The sequence below is a fragment of the Myotis yumanensis genome, unplaced genomic scaffold (genome assembly GCF_028538775.1).
Source record: "Myotis yumanensis isolate MYYU_CA2020_CCGP unplaced genomic scaffold, mMyoYum1.0.hap1 SCAF_14, whole genome shotgun sequence".
NCBI lineage: Eukaryota > Metazoa > Chordata > Mammalia > Chiroptera > Vespertilionidae > Myotis > Myotis yumanensis.
This window is the reverse complement of record NW_027223765.1, coordinates 43,577,991-43,597,152: the sequence shown is the minus strand read 5'-3', so window position 1 is coordinate 43,597,152 and position 19,162 is coordinate 43,577,991. Positions and strand designations below refer to the sequence as shown.

Sequence of the window (19,162 nt, the reverse complement as noted above, 5' to 3'; positions counted from 1 at the left end):
CTGGGACTTGTTAGTGTGGGTGGCTTGCTTCCATTCCCCATACTCTTTTTGTTTCCATAGATAAACATCATTCAGGGAATCGTAGCAGAAATCAACATCAAGACTGGGGAATCTGAATGCCATTATTATAAAGAACGGCTTCTTTACTTGGAAGAAGGCCAGAAGGACTCTCTGATCGACAGCTCGAGAGTGCTGTGCTGTCATGGCGAACTGAAGAACAACCGGGGCATGGTGAGTGGTTACTCCCCTTCAGTGGTCTCTCCCTGGGCCTTCCCCAACACTTAATCCATTTGATGCTGAGCCTCCTGTTACTATGCCTTCCCTACCCACGGTCATGTTCTTTAGACAAAAATGGCTTTTCCATTGTCTTTTATATCAGAGAATCACATATATTATACATATTTATATATTATACTAGAGGCCCAGCGCGCGAAATCGCGCGAGACCCAGACCCGCCCTGCACAAACCACGGGCCCTGCCTCCACCGCACCAACCCCGTGCCAGCCCCACCTCGCCGCGAGTCCCGGCCCGCGAGAGGTGCTCCATGTACCTCCTGGTGACCAGTTGTTTGGTCGTTCTGTCATTACGGTGTCATGACCACAGGCCTTTTATGATATAGATGGTTATAATCCTATATAATAAAAGGGTAATATGCAAATTGACCGAACAGCTGAACTACTGGTCGCTATGACGCACACTGACCACCAGGGGGAAGACATTCAACACAGGAGCTGCCTCCTGGTGGTCAGTGCACTCCCACAGGGGGAGTGCCACTGGGCTCATGGCTGGCGAGTGCAGTGGTGGTGGTGGGAGCCTCTCCCGCCTCCACAGTAGCGCTAAGGATGTCTGACTGACGGCTGGGGAACAGGCCTAAGCCGTCAGTCGAACATCCCCCCCAGGGCTCCCGGACTGCAAGAGGGTGCAGGCTGGGCTGAGGGAACCCCCCGAGTGCACAGATTTTGTGCACCGGGCCTCTAGTTTATATATAACATATATTACAGATACATGTTTATAATTTATGTATACATATTTTTTTTTAATTTTATGACCATAACATAGAAAGAATTTTGGAAAACAACGTAGAGTTGCCAATGTTTTATTTTGTTTGGTCGTAACCTTCTAAAGCAAACACAGAACAGTTATCTCCTCCCACTTGGATATCAGGAAACAGCAGGTGATCTCAGGGAAACAGTTCTCGCATGCAGTGCATTTAGCATTGTGAGAAGTTCTTTTCTTTCGTAGGATTGGTACCCATCTACAGACTGACATTTTGAGACCAATGTTTTGTTTTTTTAAGTAGTAACCTACCTTCCATTAGCTGTGTATCTACCTCTGACCTGTAGATACCCCATTTCCTGGCTTTTATTCTTGAGTAGATATTGAAATTGTTCTTCCTCTCCTATCATGGCACCTTGGGCAAGTCTCCCCTGGAGTGCTTACTGCAGTGGGTTGCAGTTCTCCACCTCTCTGTCAGTATCTCCTGTTATACCATACTCTTTGAGAGAGGACTGTGCTGTGTCAATTCCCAGAACCTATTATGAGTGAGTGAATGAATGAATGAGTGAATGCTTATATAAAGAAAGGATGAATTTGAATTATATGAGAGTTCAAAATTCATTCAACTGACCAGGTTATTTTTATGTATAGTCAGTAGAAAATAATGCTAATACATGTTATATGTTATAATTTTTATGTTATAATGTAAAACATATTTTATATAACATATAAATTTTATTATCTACACTATATATTTAAATTCAGTGTTGAGAAAGAGTCTCCACTTTTACTGTATTTTACCTTCAGTATCTTGGAATGAAAGCCAAAACTATATTTATATTTTAAATATATTTGTATTGATTTCAGAGAAGAAGGGAAAGAGAGATAGAAAGAAACATCAATGATGAGAGAGAATCATTGATTGGCTGCCTCTTGCACATTCCTAGTGGGATGTGCAAGCCCATAACACAGGAATTGAACTGTGGCCTCCTGGTTCATAGGTCGATGCTCAACCATTGAACCACGCAGGCTGGGCAGCCAAAACTATATTGAAGAGTTCTTAATCGAGCTGTGATAATTCAAGGGATATCATTTGACCTGGACTGTGAAATGGCGTTTAAGAGCAGGCTTGGAAATGTTACTTGAAGTCACTGAATACATGTTGCAGCATCCATTATCAGTGCTGCAGGGGAGGTAATGAGACCTGTCGCAGACCACTGCTTAAAAGGTGTTTCTCTTTGACTAGGGAGTGGCCGATGGGTAGAAAGCTGCATTCTGCTTCATGCTGGTGGACTTGTAACACTGAATGCTCTGGCTCCTTGACCACACATTTTTAGGAGCTCTGTGGGAAATTGTCAGGAAGAGGCAGTGCTCCATGGGATGAGGGCCTATTCTCTTTCTGTCCCTCAGTCAAGGGCATTGGATGGGTAGGGCATTAAAGACGAACTCTAGTTCATATGGCAGGCAGACAGATTTTTGAGAACAAAGATAGTAGTTGAGATGGGAGGTTTGTTTTAGCTATTTCCCCCCTCCCTGGTAGAATTGTAGAAATCATTATAAACAAAATCTTGTGTTAGGAAAAGAACCCAATTTCTTGAGGGCAAAAAGAAGCAGAAAATAGGAAAGGAATCCTCAATGAGCATTCATAAGTAAGGGATAATAAATCTTTGTAAAGATTTTCCAGATACTGCCCTAGCCGGTTTGGCTCAGTGGATAGAGCTTCAGCCTGCAGACTGAAGGGTCCCGGGTTCGATTCTGGTCAAGGGCACGTACCTCGGTTGCAGGCTCCAGGGCGAGTGCAGTAGGCAACCAATCGATGTTTCTCTCACATTGATATTTATCTGTCTTTCCCTCTCTCTTCTACTCTCTCTGAAAATCAGTGGAAAATACCCTTGGGTGAGGATTAAAAGAAAAAATTTTTTTAAAGATTTCCCAGATACAGTATAGAGCAGTGATGGCAAACCTATGACATGCGTGTCAGAGGTGACATGCGAACTCATTTTTTTGGTTGATTTTTCTTTGTTAAATGGCACTTAAATATATAAAATAAATATCAAAAATATAAATCTTTGTTTTACTATGGTTGCAAATATCAAAAAATTTCTTATGTGACACGGCACCAGAGTTGAGTTAGGGTTTTTCACAATGCTAACACGCCGAGCTCAAACGGTTCGCCATCACTGGTATAAGAGTTTCCTCAAAAAATTAAATATGGAACTGCCTTTTGACTCAGCGATCCCACTTCTGGCAATATATCCTAAGAATCCCAAAACACCAATCAAAAAGAATATATGCACCCTATGTTCATAGCAGCATTATTTATAATAGCCAAGATCTGGAAACAGTCCAAGTGCCCATCAGTAGATGAGTGGATAAAGATGCTGTGGTACACTTACACAATGGAATACTACATGCCTGTAAAAAAAGAAGGAACTCTTATGGGAGCTGGGACCATGTGTGTCTGCACAGGTTCTGAATTGCAATGTGAAGGCAGTCCTGGCTGCTGGTGTCTGTAGACAGAAAGGCCTTCTCCATGGGGCCCTCGGAAGGCTCCTATAAGAAAGGCAATGGGTGCATCTGGGACCTGCCTGACTTCTGTTCGCCTGGAGGTGGACTTGAGCCTGAAGTGTATAATCCAGTGTGAACTTGGTACCTGTGGACCTCTTAGTCCAGTAGTCAACCACTCATTAGATTGTTGCTTAGGGACATCCTGTGGATTCTTCTCTTCCAGAAACTGCACGTTTTCCTGTTCCAAGAAGTGCTGGTGATCACCCGAGCCATCACCCACAATGAGCAGCTCTGCTACCAGCTGTACCGGCAGCCGATCCCTGTGAAGGACCTCCTGCTGGAAGACCTGCAGGATGGAGAAGTGAGGCTGGGCGGCTCCCTGCGAGGGGCATTCAGCAACAATGAGAGAAGTATGACGACAGTTTGTTTTGACCTGTTGAACGTTTAGTGCAATGGTGGTTCAGAGGGCGTGGCTGGCTGGTGAAAAGAGAAGAGCCGTGGCCTTGGAGTTGAACTGCATCCCAGAGCTAGCTCAGTGCTTACTGATTGTGTAGCTTTGTTCAATCTCTGTGAGCCTCGGTTTTTCATGTGCAGAGTGGGGATACATGCAGACCTACTCCAAAAGGTGGTCTTAAGGGTTAAGTAAGATACTGCAAGTGAACCTGCCTGTACATAACTGAACTGGTGCTTCTTAAGCTCCCTTTCTCTCTGTCTTTCTCTTTATAAAAGCGTGCTTAATACCAGATAGTCCCTATGTGGATACCAGTTGCATAACAGTGCCTTTTGTAGTTGAGCTGGCAGGCTTGTCTCTAAAGAGACATAAGAATGGTCGATTGGGCTGTGGGTTCGTTTGTACTTACCATACTCCAATAAGCTTCTCTTACTTGAGACTGAATAAACAAAGGCGTTAACCAAGAGGAGCTAAGATAGCCATGTCTATCGAGTATCTTCTACGTGTCAAGCACTCTTCTAGGCACTAGTACACCCTGGTGAACAAACAGTTAAATGCCTTGCTCCTATGGAGTTTACATTGTGATGGAGGAGGAGATAGATTAAATATTCTGGGTGCTGTTAAGGATACTAAAACCAAGTAAGGGGATAGATGGGGATAGCAGTAGGCGATCTGTTTTAGATGAGATGGTCAGGGCAGACTTCTTTGAGAAAGTGACATTAAGTAACATTTTGACTTTTGGGGTAACATTGGCATCATATTGTCAGAGTAATTAGTATGTACTACCTCTTAGCTACTCATCAGTCCTCCACCCTAGGGATGGTGGTAGTAGTAGTAACTTCTATTTCTTGAATACTGGCCCTGTGCCAGGCATTGTATAACGCCTTCTGTTATTCCTCCTAATAATCTCATAAGGCAGATTCTCTTTGTTTCCCTCATTTTACAAATAAGGAAACTGAGACATAGAGGAGCTAAGGCGCTTGCCCAAGACAAAGAGTGGAGCCCGAATGTATCTGAGGGGATGGCTCCCCGTCTTGACTACAGGGTCATGCAAGGGAACTGGCTGGACACAGATCCTTCTTGAACCAAGCGGTGCACGTGGCACGTGGGGCCATTAAATGCCAGTTGGTGTTGTTATTAAACTAAATAAAATGTCTTGCATAGTGTGCACTACTGTTTTTTAAATGCACATAATTCCTGTTGAGATCTTAAAAATGTAATTTCATTTTTAAATGAAACCGAATTTATAACCGCTCTGCGTCATTGCCTATCTTCTCAATCACTGGATATAAATGAAAAGGTTCCATCATGGAGGTTATTAGGCATGTTTTGATGTTACAAAGAGCTTCTGAAACTTGAAACGCTCTCTAGGTGAGGAAATTGTTGAAATTACAGACTACCAGGCACACCCTAGACCAGGGGGTCCTCAAACTTTTTAAACAGGGGGCCAGTTCACTGTCCCTCAGACCGTTGGAGGGCCGGACTATAGTTTAAAAAAAAACTATGAACAAATTCCTATGCACACTGCACATATCTTATTTTGAAGTAAAAAAACAAAACGGGAACAAATACAATATTTGTATTTGCATGTGTCCCGTGGGCCGTAGTTTGAGGACCCCTGCCCTAGACCTAGTGATTCCGAATCTCTAAGGGTAGGACCCAGGTATCTTTGTTTTTAATAAGCTCCCCAGGGCATTTTGATAACGCAGCCAGGTTGGGTGACCAGTTCCCCGGGGTCCCCTGAAACATGACTTAGTTTTTTCCGGGCTGATACCCATTTGCTAGCTTCTGAGGGCAACTGAGAGCTAGACCTGTGTCAACTCTGGTTGACTGATGGTGGCTGCAGGGCACTTCTGAGCCATGTCCCAGATCCGTGGGACATATCTTGTAATCAGTCAGTGATGCCTGTGCCACGGGGACCTGGGGTGAGTGTCACGACATGTGTTATCTTGGCCTGGGAGGATATCTGTCCATTGACCTTTTTTTCCATGTGTTTTCATTTCTAGTTAAAAACTTCTTTAGAGTAAGTTTCAAAAATGGATCCCAAAGTCAGACCCACTCACTACAAGCCAATGACACCTTCAACAAACAGCAATGGCTCAACTGTATTCGTCAAGCCAAAGAAACAGTGCTGTGTGCTGCCGGGCAGGCTGGGGTGCTCGACTGCGAGGGACCGTTCCTAAATCCCGCCGCCGGGAGCAAGGAGCCGCAGGGAGAAACGAAACTTGAGCAGATGGACCAATCGGACAGTGACTCAGACTGCAGTATGGACACGAGTGAGGTCAGCCTCGACTGTGAGCGCATGGAACAGACAGACTCTTCCTGTGGGAACAGCAAGCACGTTGAAAGCAATGTCTGACAGAAGCAAGTACTTCCTGGAAGTAGCCCTGTGTCTTACCTGTACAGTATTTGCATTCCACTCATGGAACGGTTTGGAGAAGCACTTTTTAATATGTTGTGACCGTGTTGACCCAGTCTCTCGTGTCTGTATCTTTGTCCCCAGTACTGTAACTGCCCGTCTGTCTGTGTAAGCTGGAATCTGTGGCCTGTTCTCCTGTATTGTATTTCACAAGTGTCTGGATGGATCAAGAGGTACTTGAACAACTTATTTTCAAATGTCCTGCTGGATTTTAAAAAACAGAAAAGGAGTCTCTAAACTACTGTTTCATGTAGATTCTTAAAGAGTCCTTCCATGTTTCCTAGTGCTTTTCTAGCTCTTTGGTGTGGTGGCTGAAGGCACAGAGGTTAGGGAGCCTTGCACACAAGGCACGAGGAAGGCGCTCGTGTGCCCTGATGGCATTCGAAGGAAAACCGGGAAAGATCAATCCTGGCAGTGAACTTGATTCGATGTCATACGACCACAAAGCATGTAAACATCCCTGGGGGCCCTGGAGGCTTCATTTTGCAGAGGAAGAAATACCCTCCTGACCTTGTCGTGTCATCCAGTGCAAATCTGATGCAATAATCTTAGGACATGAACTAGAGTCTGACCTTAACAGGGCCAGCACAAACGCAGCTGTCAGCTCTGAATCTTGAAGTGAAATGTGCATTGCACCTGGAGTCTCTGTCATCGTAGCTGGCTTGCCTAGGAGAGTCATTTCGAGCCTAAAACATGAGAATAAATCTCAGAGCGCCTGGGAAAACCCGGCAGGATAGCAAGGACGCCCATCTGCATTGTGTTTCATCTGCCAAGGTCTCCATTGTGTTTCACCTGTTAGAGCATGAATGAAGGGATGAGGAAAAAGGACTGAAACCGAGTCAGCAACTCTGTTTATAGAAACATGAGAAGAATTTGGAAGAGGTACGTTCATCAGAACCTTACTCGAGAAATAGTAAAAGAGAAAAGCAAGGCCCAGCACCCTTCTGGAAGCAGCCGGAGCCTCGGGCTTTCCTGCTCTGCTTTTGGGTCCTGAAGTTGCCCTCTCTGGCTCTGTGTTGGGAATCACAATTACCTTCTCCAAAGGCCAACGTAATTAACTCTATGATTAATTAGGATCAGGTAGCCAAACTAGTATCTCTTTGACCAGCCTTGATTTACAGCGCAAAGTGGGTCATAGACCTTTTAAAAAGTTAAATGAATACTCAGAAAAGCTCCTGCGAGTGTAAATATTAGGGGTGACCTGTGCAAAGTTATACCCACACCAGCACTAGTAGTGATGATGCTAAATTATTGCCAAAAAGGTTTTTTTTAATCTTCTGTGTCTTTCAAGTTTACAGAAAAGAAAGCAGTAAATACTATGTTGTCATTTTATTACATACAGCTATCATGTGCATTCAGAGAAGCGGTGTAACAAGATTTATCAATATAGAAACAAGGTATATTACTTATTTTTCAAAAACAAAAAATATTGTGGTCAATTTTACCCTCTAAGCTTATTTCTGTATTTATAGATCTTAAACATGGTGAAATTTTTTTCCTATTGCAAGTTTATTTAAAACTGCTTCGTTTCTCAAGTTGTTACTGATTTGGGGAGTGAATGAACCTGCTGCAGATAGAAGCAGAGAGAAGGTGTTTGATGTCGGGAAAAAGAATGACTCGTTCTTTGCAGAACCATCGGCCACTTTGGCCAGTGCATCAAGAAAAGAGGTCTGTCAAGAGCTGACCTTTGGGAAGAAAGTCAATGAATGTTTTGATGAAATGAATGTTTTTGTATTATGGCCTTAAACTTTCTGGGAGTATTTCCAATAAATTACTTTAAAATGTTGTCCTCTTTGTGTATAGTCTATATCAGGGGTGGGCAAACTTTTTGACTCGAGGGCCACAATGGGTTCTTAAACTGGACAGGAGGGCCGGAACAAAAGTATGGATGGAGTGTTTGTGTGAACTAATATAAATTCAAAGTAAATATCATTACATAAAAGGGTACGGTCTTTTTTCTGTTTTAGTTTTATTCATTTCAAACGGGCCGGATCCGGCCCGCGGGCCGTAGTTTGCCCACAGCTGGTCTATACCCTACAAACATCAAATTTGAACTACCTCCCCGGGAGGTTTTATCCAAAATTTTTGCTTGTTCCCAAATGCAAACTTTAAAAGAGGGTGAAGGTTGAAATGAATGCTTTGCTTTGATCTATCAAAGCTTTTGCAAAACTCAGTATTTCTAAGATCATTCTCTGCTCATCCACTTATCCATTTGTTAGTTTTTAACAACTATATCTTGAATCTGTACTATGTGTCAAGTGATAAGTCGGAATTCTTATAGAAAAGAAGTATTGGATCTCACTGTTAGCATAGGTGACTGTTGAAGAACTCAAGGCTAAACAATGAAAGGCAAATTTCACTTTGAAATTCTTTGGTTAGTTTTATAGTAAAACCTTGATATAATGGACTAATTTGAGTGGGGGTTGTCCATTAAAGCTGAAAGTACATTGTACAATAACGTTGGTTTTCTGAATGCTTATGTTAAAAAATTGACAAATTAGTTAGCTTACCTGTTTTTACTTAGGTAGACAGGTTTGTGTAATTAACATTAAGTATGTAGGAAAGTTTAATTTCACAGTTTTCTACATGCATTATAGTAGTTTAAAATTTATACCTAATAGGTCTAGTAAATGCTTGCATTCACCAGCCACCTTGAGTAAACAAATGCACATGGTTGGGGCATGGCTTAGGGCATTGTCCCCTGGGAACTGCTGCAGAAAGTCATGCCACCACGTGACAATCCAACCAATTACCACATGCCTTGCAGAATCTCAGAGGGAAGGTGGGGGAGGGTGGGTGGGAAGAGATCAACCAAAGAACTTGCATGCATATGTACATAACCCATGGACACAGACAATAGGTTGGTGAAGGCCCAGGGTGGGGGATTGTGTGGGCTAGAAGTGGTCAATGGAGGGAAAAAAGGCATATGTAATACTTTCAATAATAAAGATGTAATTTTTAAAATAATCTGAAGTCCGTTAAATTGAGGTCCACAAAATCAGGGGTTTATTGTATTCCCCCAAAGAGTGGTTTTAGGATGAAAAAGTTGAACAGTTTTAAGCTGCTGGTAACCAATTGTCAATAGCATTCTGGTCCAATAAAGCTGGTAATTGGTCTTCTCTTTATAAGAAGCTCTTACCATTTTCTTTAACATACTGTTAATTTCCAGAGTAATCAAAATGTTCACATAAATTTAACTCCAAATATTTTTCCCAAATGACAACTCCTCCCTCCTTGTTCTCCTTGTCTCCTTCCCCCTCCTTCCTTTTCAGCCTTCTTGTCCTTCTTCAGGGCCACTTTGGCTATTCCTCCCACTTTTCGCTCCAGGATTGTATTGACCTCTATACCCGAGTGTATCTGTACTAGCATGTTAGAAAACATCTTTACTGACAATAGTGGGTTAGTACAAATGACTGAGGGCAAAATGGTTTTCTTCAGTCTACTTTCAGGATCTTACCTGACACACAACTAAATGTAACCCTCACAGTCTAAATGAAGTCACACGCCAAGAAAAGAGCCACAGCTAGCAGTTTTGTGCAAAATTAGAGTGTGGTTTCAGCTTCTGAGTTGTGGTCACCACCGCCGACTGCTTTTGTTTCCATTCCTAGCACAGTCTGCAGCAGCTGAGACTGAAGAGCTCTTCATAACAGTCCTGTTTTAACCATGTCTCTGTGCTTACAGGAAATGGCAACCCTCCATTTTGGTGAGCTAACCACTCAACTTTTCATTTAAATTCAGCCCATGCCCACCTACAAATTCTCCACCAGCCTGAGGACACTGGAAGGTTTGATAAAGAGAACATCTGACCACTCGGGCTCCCCTCGGCATGGTAGAAAAGCCCTCTTATTGATGCAGTGGATTCATTTAAATCATGCTACCTTGTTTATTGGCAGAATGGTAGAATTACAGTGCGGGAAGGGAATTTGAAGAGGGTCCCTGAAGCCCAAACCCACCAGAAGGAATCTGAAGGTGATGGAGATTGAAAACCTTGCCCACATGAACACACAATGAGAAAAAACAACTGTATTCAATGTACCTCAAGAGTACTTATGCAAACAAGTTTGCAGATCACTGCTCTTCATGTCACATCTCCTACCAACGAAGCGTGTCAGTCAGCTCTGTACATCTACCCAAAGAAGCAGTTCATTAATTGACCTGGAAGACATACAATATCTTATTAGTTTCACATACAATATAGTGTTTTAACACTTATATTGTATGGCAACTATAATTTAACAAAAAAAAAAAAAAACTGCAGACAAGAAATTGATCACAATTAGCAAAGCAAAAATTTTTTTTCTTACAAAAAAAACAAAACAAAAATAAATTTGGAAACAGCTTCCCAAAAAAATGACCTGGTGGATTAGAAAAAAATTAGAAACCAGGCTCTGCTTCTTCAGGAAACTGGATATGCATTCCAAGCAACTTGTCCACTTACGCATGTTCAGAAACAAACACACCTAAATATTAGTGAGTGGTGTTATCTATGAAGGCTTGAAAAATGTCATTCTAGGTTTCCTATTCAGTGTATCTACTTATCCCATGTCTGTGAAAGGGGGACAATGTTAGCCCTCAGGCGGTTTAAAAGGTGAAATAGTGTATGTGAAATCACTCTGAACACTATTAAGAGCTTATAGTTTTCATTGGGCTGGCTGCATCTCTTGACATGAAGTCACAACTCCACTCTGAATTCCAGTAATCCTTCCAGCCTAGGGAAGGATTTAATAATGACTTTTAAATCTGCACGTGGTGTTATGAAATGTCTTAAATGTATGGCCTTGGCCTGGATCTTTTTCATTCATTGTGCTGCATACTTGGGAGGGGGTGGGGTTCTGAGTTCAGAAAATCTGGAATATTTCCCTGTATTTTTGGTATTTTCCTTCCTACAATTTTCTGTTTTCTCTTTCAGGAACTCCAGAAAGAGAGATCTTGAACCTCCTGGATGTGGCTTCTTACCTCTGGGGTTGATTTTCTTATTAATATTCTTATCTCTTTATTCCTATTTCCCCCCGTAGATATTATTCTCTCTTGGTGGATTTCCTCACCTTTATCTTCTGGCATAAAAATGCTGAGTTAATCACAGCAGACTGATACTACAAGAAATGTTAAAGGATCTTCTTTCAATAGAAAGAAAACAATAGCAGATGGACATATGAATCCACACAACAGAATGAAGAGCATTAAAATACAACTATGTAGAAAAATAGAAAAGACTTTTATTATTTAAATCTCTTTAAAAGTATTAAGTTCTAGCCCTGGCCAGGTACTTCAGTTGGTTAGAGCATTGTCCCAGTACACCAAGATTGCGGGTTCAATCCTGGTCATGTACAAGAATCAACCAATGAATGCATAAGTAAGTGGAACAACAAATCAATCTCTGTCTCAAATCAATAAATTTAAAAAATTTTTTAATAAAAGTATTGCATTCTAACCATTATGGAGTAACAAGGACTAGATTTACCTTCCACCTAAAACAACCAAAAGAAAAGAAAGACAACATACATGACATTATGGTTTTGAAGAGACTGGACACCAGGCAATGAAGGACAGTGACCTTGAGAGAAGGGGAGTCCTATGATAGCTCCAGTTTACAGCCTTGAGGGGGTTTTCAGGCAGCAGAGCAGGAGGGGAACCCAATAGAATCCAGTGAACCCCCTGAGTGGAAGAGATGTAGCTGCGAGTTGACAGAGGCCAAGGCAGCTACAACCTAGAGGACACAGGAGAGCACTGCATGGAGAGAGAACCTTGAATCTGCAGAGGGACCCCCTCAGGCACTCATCTGTGTGCTGATCGGTGCACACATGTAAGAAACTATCCAAGGGTGGGGAAACTATCCAAAAGGGTTAGAGGGAACTCACCGTGCTGGAAATAGTGCCTGTTCCCACAAACCGCACTAGAAGAATGTCATCAGTGGGTAAAGTACTCAGAAGGACCTACTTTCAGTAGCTCTCTAATAAGCAGTACTGTGGTTCATCTCACAAGTCTTAAAAGAAAGGCCGAAAAGAACCAAACTATTTCCAAGTAACATAACTGCATCCCATAACAAAGCTCAAGAATATTTATAGGAATACAAAAGTATCCAGCACGTAACAGGGCAAAATTCACAGAGCCTGCCATCCAATCAAAGACTACAAGGCATGCCAAGAAGCAGGAAAATGCAACCCATGGTGAAGAGGAAAATATAAAAAACAATTGAAAACAACCCAGAACTGAAACAAATTCATTAGTGCCACAATGAGATACAACTACTCACCCATTATAAATCTAAATTGAAAAATTTAAAAGATGAACCATGGCCAATACCATATGGAAAGATACTTGACATCACACCCATTAGGATGGTTACTATTAAAACAAACAGAAACCCAAAAAACAAGAAGTGTTGGTGAGGATGTGAAGAAATTGGAACCCTTGTGTCCTGTTGGTAGAAATGTGAAATGGTGCAGCTGCTATGGAAAATAGTGTGTAGAAGAAATAGTTGCACACCTGTGTTCATAGGAGCATTATTTACAATAGCCAAGAGGTGGAAACAAAGTGTCCATCGGTGAATGAATGGATAAAGGAAATGTGATATATACATACAATGGAATGTTATTTCACCTTAAGAGAAAAATCCTGTTGTATGGTACAACATGGGTGAGCCTTGAGGACATTAAGTGAAGTAAACCAGTCACAAAAAAGATAAATACTGCATGATTCCACTCATGGGTGGTATTTAAAGTAGCCAAATTCATAGAAACAGAAAGTAGAATGGTGGTTACTAACAGCTGGGCAAGGGGGAGGAGGAAATGGAGAGTTCTTGTTTAATGAGTATAGAGTTTTACTTTTGCAAGTTGGAAAAGTTCTGGAGATCTGTTGTACAACAACATGAATGTATTTAACACTCCTGAACTGCACACTTAAGAAGGTAAAGTTCATGATCTGTGTTTTGTACCACAATTAGAATAATAAATAAAAATAAAGACTGCCCTAACCGGTGTGGCTCAGTGGATAGAGCATCGGCCTGTGGACTCAAGGGTCCCGGGTTCGATTCAGTCAGGGGCATGTACCTTGGTTGCGGGCACATCCCCAGTGGGGAGTGTGCAGGAGGCAGCTGGTTGATGTTTCTCTCTCATCAGTGTTTCTGGCTCTCTATCCCTCTCCCTTCCTCTCTGTAAAAAATCAATAAAATATATTTTAAAAAAATAAAAATAAATTTAAAAAATGAAGACTAACCAGACTTCTGGTTCAGATAAGATGGTGCAGGCTCATTTCTCCCTATTACTCCCCACTAAGTACAGCTATAAATCCTGGAAATAACACAAGAGGCAACCAAAGAAAAGCTCTGACGGAAAGTAACAGGAAAGTGAACTGGTTTGGGACCCCAGGACTGGAGGAACACACAGTGGCAGGGGGCTTCCGACCTAACAGAAGAAGGTGATCCATGTCCAGCATTTCTTTACTTAGCAACAGAAGGCAGCCCAGATAGGCTCACGCCTCCCCAGATCAAAGAGAAGTCCCTCTGGCAGCACCAGATGAACTCAGTACCACCTGCAAAGGGGATTTCTTAGGAGTCTTGCTAACCATAAGCTTCCAGGAGGTATTCTCCATCCCCACCAGGCCTGAGAATACCCTTCTCCACCAAGAAGTGCCACAGGGACCATGGACAATAAGCCCAGGAAGCGAACTTGTCCCCATGGGCCTGTGACCACCTCCCCAGCTTAGAGACAGCCCTTCTTCCCCCTCAGCACCGGCAGGAACCAGTGGGAGCCCCATCCGCATTCTGAAAATTAAATGGCCTTTGGAGCCACAGTCCACAAAACTGGGGCAGGATCAACAGGCTAAACAGGGTAATTGTCTACTAAAAGTAAAATACTTGATTAAGACCCAGTGTCCTTACATAATAAAAAAAAAAAATGCCCAGAATACAATTAAAAAGTCTATCATACCAAAACCCAGGAAAATTACAACTTGTTTAAGAAAAGACAACCCATTGATGCCAACAACAAGATACGTCAAATTCTGGCATTATCTGACCAGGATTTTAAAACAGCTGTCACAAAAATGCTTCAAATATCAATTACAAAGTCTCTTGAAACAAAATTTTTAAAATAGACCGTCTCAGCAAAGAAATAAAACACAAAACAGTATCAAAAGAAAATTATAGAACTTAAAAATGCAATTACAGATTTTTTTTTGTTGTTGTTAAACCCCTTTGAATGGGCTCAGTAGTAAAGTGGAGGTGACAGACACTAGAATCAGGAACTTCTGGAGAGATTAACAGAATTTATCTGAACCACAGAGAGAAAACTAAAAAAAGAAATGAACAGAGCCTAGGCATCTATAAGACGGAAAAGAAAAATCCAACATTGGCATCACACACATCCCCCGAATGTGTGCAAGTAAAACTGAGGCAATCTGAGTATGACTGGCATATTTATCCATGTCAATATCCTGGTTGTGATACTATTCTATAGTTTAGCAAAATGTTACCATTGGGGAAAACTGGGTGAAGGGCCAACAGGATCTCTTTGTATTATTTATTACAACTGCATGTAAATCTACAATTATTTCAATAAAGTTTTTCAATTAAAAGATCACCAGATGCGCCCTGGCCAGTTTGGCTGAGTGATTAGAGCATTGGCCCTCAGACCAAAGAGTCTCAGGTTCAATTCCTGGTTAAGGACACATATAGCCCCAGTAGGGGCGTGTGCCGGAGGCAACCGATGGATATGTCTTTCTCACGTTGATGTTTCTCTCTATTTCTCCCTTCCACTCTCTTCGAAGAACTCAATGAAAAAATTATCCTCTGGCAAGGATTAAAAAAAAAAAAAGAAAAGAGCACCAGCTGCAATGTGGAGAATGAATAGCAAATGCTGTAGAAGCAGGTCTCGGGAAGAATACCGTGAGTTCAGGTTTGTACATGTTAAGCTGGAGTCTCCTGTTGAGACACCAAGTAGCAGGACAGGCGATTGAGTTAAGACTGTCTGGTGAACAGTTGGTTTGTAACCTACTGGAGTAAGCAAAGATATGTTTTTCATATTTAATGAGGTGTAACTTACATAGACTTAACAGAACCTATTTCAGATGTACTCCTCAGTGACTTCGGAAAAATGTTTATATTGACGTAGCCAGACCACAGTAAAAATATAGAATGTTTCCATTATCCCCAAAGATTTCCCTTTGCTCCTTCCCAGTCAATGCTGCCACCTACTCCAGGTCCCGGTGACTACTGTTCTGTTTTGTGCCACTTATAGATGAGGTTTTACTTTTCTAGAGTTTTATATAATTGGAACAATGTAGTATGTATTCTTTTGTGTTTGGCTTCTTTCTCTCATCACACTTTAAATATTCATCCAGATGGTTGTGTATGTATCAGTACTACAGTCCTTTTCCTTGATGAATAGTATTCTACTGTATGAATATACCAGTTTGTTTATCTATTCATATGTTGATGGACTTATAACTAAAACTGCTATGAACATTCATGTACAAGTCTTAGCGTAGAGCTATGTTTTCATTTATCTTGGGTAAATACTTAGGAATGCAATTAATGAAACATAGATCAAGTGTATGTTTATAAGAAACTTCTAAGCTATTTTTCATATTCCAGTATCAACAGGAAGTCCCAGTTACTCCACATGCTTGAAAACACAGTTGGTATTGTTTGGCCCTTCCTCCCTCCCTCCCTCCCTCCCTCCCTCCCTCCCTCCCTCCCTCCCTCCCTCCCTTCCTTCCTTCCTTCCTTCCTTCCTTCCTTCCTTCCTTCCTTCCTTCCCTCATTTCTTCCTCCTGCTCCTCTTCCTTCTCCCCCGCCTCTCTCTTTCTCATGATTTTGGTGGGTGTGTGATCATATCTCATAGAGGTTTAAGCTGTATTTCCCTAATTACTAATGATGTTGAGATTGTTTTTTTGATGTACCTTATTGGCCATCCCATATCTACTTTTGCAATGTGTCTATTCAAATATTTTGCCCATTAAAAAAATTTTTTTGTTAACTCTCACCCGAGGATATTTCTAAATGCAAGTCCTTTATCCAGTTTTTGCTTTACAAATATTTTCTCCTCATTGTGTCTTTTTATTCTCTTAACAGTGCCTTTGAAAGCGAAGTTTTTAATTTTGATAAAGTCTAATTCATTTCTTTAATGTTTCAAGCTTTTGTATCCTGTGTAAGAAACGTTTGCCTACCAAAGGTGACGAAGATGTTTATGTCATGTGGTAAGGTTCATTTTTTCCCATATGGATATATATACCTTTCAGGACTGTTTGTTCAAAAGCCTCTCCCCTCGCCACTAATGCAGTACCTTGAAACTCAAGTGACCACTGGATCACTTGATATTCTGTTTTGGGACCTTCTGTTTTGTTTCATTGCTCTACATGTGGATTCTTACACCAGTACTGCCCAGTCTTGATTGTGCAGCTTTATAGCACTTTTTGAAATAAGGTAGTGTAAATAACTATTGTGTTGTTGTTGTTGTTTTCATGATTATTTTGGCTATTCTACATCCTCTGCTTTTTCAAAATAAATTTTAAAGTAAGCTAGTCAATTTTTACAAAAAGCTTGCTGATATTTTAACTGGTATTGTATTATATAGGTCAATTTGGAGATAATTGGCATTTTAATAATGATGTATTTTCATTAATGGACATGGGTCACAGAGGCTCTATTCTTTTTTCTCCCCCAATCTTTCAAAAATTGGTGTTTCATAGATTCTATTGCTAGGTCTTCAAGTTCAGTTATTATTTATTTATTTATTTATTTATTTATATTTTTCTTGATTTTGAAGAGGAAGGGGAGAGGGAGAGGGAGAGGGAGAGATAGAAACATCAATGAGAGAGAATCATTGATTGACTACTTCCTGCATGCCCCTTACTGGGAATCGAGCCTGAAACCCAGGCATGTGCCCTTGACCAGAATCACACCTGGGACCCTTCAGTCCCCAGGCCAACACTCTATCCACTGAGCCAAACCAGCTAGGGCTCACTAATTTATTTTTATATCAGTGTCTAATCTAACTAGTGCCACCAGAGAAACTTTCATTTCTGATACTATTACTTTTCATCTCTGGATGTTTTATTTGGTCCTTTTCTGTATCTTCCAATTCTTTCCTCACTATGTTCATATTTTCATTTAAATATGTTTACATTGTTATAATAGCTGTTTAAATATTCTTATCTATTTAGTTCCATCATTCCTATAATTTCTATGCCTGTTTCTATTGATTTTTTTTCTCTTGGTTATGAGTCAACATTTTCCTGACATGTGAGTAATATTGGTGGATACTGACCATTTGAGTGTCTGAATATTGTTTTACTTTAAAGAATCTTAGGCTTTGTTCTGGTAAGCAGGTAAACTAATTATACAGATCAATTTGATACTTTCAAGGCCTATTTTAATTTTTGCTAAAATAGATGTAAATAAGCCTTTATTCTGGGAATTGTTCAATATTACTACTAAGTGATGACCCGTCTCAATATCTGTTGAGTGGCTCGGTTGATTACTGTGTACTACATTGGCTACTGAGGACTTCGGCTAATTGAAGTTTCCACATCTCTTCACCCAGGAAGAGCTTTGAGTATTATTCAGTTTACAACTACCCAGTCTTCCTTTGCCTGCCTCAAGAAGGTTCACCTACACATGCATGGTCAAGGAGACCTCCGATTCATCTGGGGCTGTTTTTCTGCATTGCTCCCTATTCTCTAAGGTTCGGCCTGACAACCTTGGCCTCCCCAGATTCTCAATTCAGACAGGGTGCTGGGCTCTGTTTCCATCACCCTTCCTGCATCCACAGCCTGGGGACTGCCTCTAATAAAATATCTGGGGTGGTTGTAAAGCTTACCTTTCGGTTTCCTTCCCTTGGGAATTATGGTCCATACTGCGTGTTGTCTAATGTCTGAATACGACTGTGTTATATATTTTGGCCAGTTTTCTAGTTGTTTATAGTGGGAGGATAAGTCTGATCTTTGTTATTCCATCATGACTGAAAGCAGTAGTCACAAAATTATTTTATAAATTCCTGTTTTAGAATATACCAGGTATCTACTAGTATAATAATAAAAGCGTTATATGCTAATTAGACTGGACAGCCAGACAACCTTCCAGGCGAAGCCGGGGCTGTGAGGGCTGAGCCCCTTGCACGAATTTCATGCATCAGGCCTCTAGTATATACATAACATGTAATATTAGTGAGCCTAAAAAAAGGAAGGAAATTCTGATACATGCTACAACATGGATAAATCTTGAGGACATTATTCTAAGTATATAAGACAATCACAAAAAGACATACTATATGATTCCACTAATATAAGGTACCTAGAATAGACAAAATCAGAGACAAAGTAGAAGGGTGGTTACCACTGACTGGCAGAGGGGAAATGGGGAAGTTTTGTTTAATGGGTATCAAGTTGCAGTTGTGCAAGATGAAAAGAGTTCTGAGAATTGGTTATACATAATGTGAATGTTCTCAACTCTACTGAACTATACACTTAAGATGATTAAGATGGTAACATTTTTAATGTATTTTTGCCATAATTTAAAAAAAATAAAACAGTGGACACTTAGTGTTCCACTCACTTTACATTTAATCTGCCCAACAAACCCTTGTGGTTTAGGTGCAATGATCTTCATTTTACAGATGAGAAAACTCAGGCACATAGTTAAAACATATTTTTTTAAGAGAATCCCTTTGTCCGTTAAACCACAATTTTTTTTTGTAAAAGAGTTGGCAAACCACCAGCCAATGACCCCATTAAGACATTCAGACACTGTGGCCCGTCCTGGCTGGCTTGGCTCAGTGGATGGAGTGAAT

General features: G+C 41.0%; 1 protein-coding gene across 5 annotated transcripts in view; it reads left to right on the top strand.

Annotated features, from left to right (window-relative positions):
• The window catches only part of ARHGEF3 (Rho guanine nucleotide exchange factor 3), a 286,954-nt gene extending 278,794 nt beyond the window's left edge, over window positions 1-8,160 (top strand). For all 5 annotated transcript variants that reach the window (XM_070390809.1, XM_070390811.1, XM_070390812.1 and 2 more), the window contains 3 exons: window positions 61-231; window positions 3,728-3,914; window positions 5,962-8,160. In XM_070390809.1, the coding sequence (XP_070246910.1) occupies window positions 61-231; window positions 3,728-3,914; window positions 5,962-6,314 (711 nt within the window). In that variant the 3' untranslated portion in view covers window positions 6,315-8,160. The remainder of the gene's footprint in view (window positions 1-60; window positions 232-3,727; window positions 3,915-5,961) is intronic.
• Window positions 8,161-19,162: the final 11,002 nt, after the last annotated feature.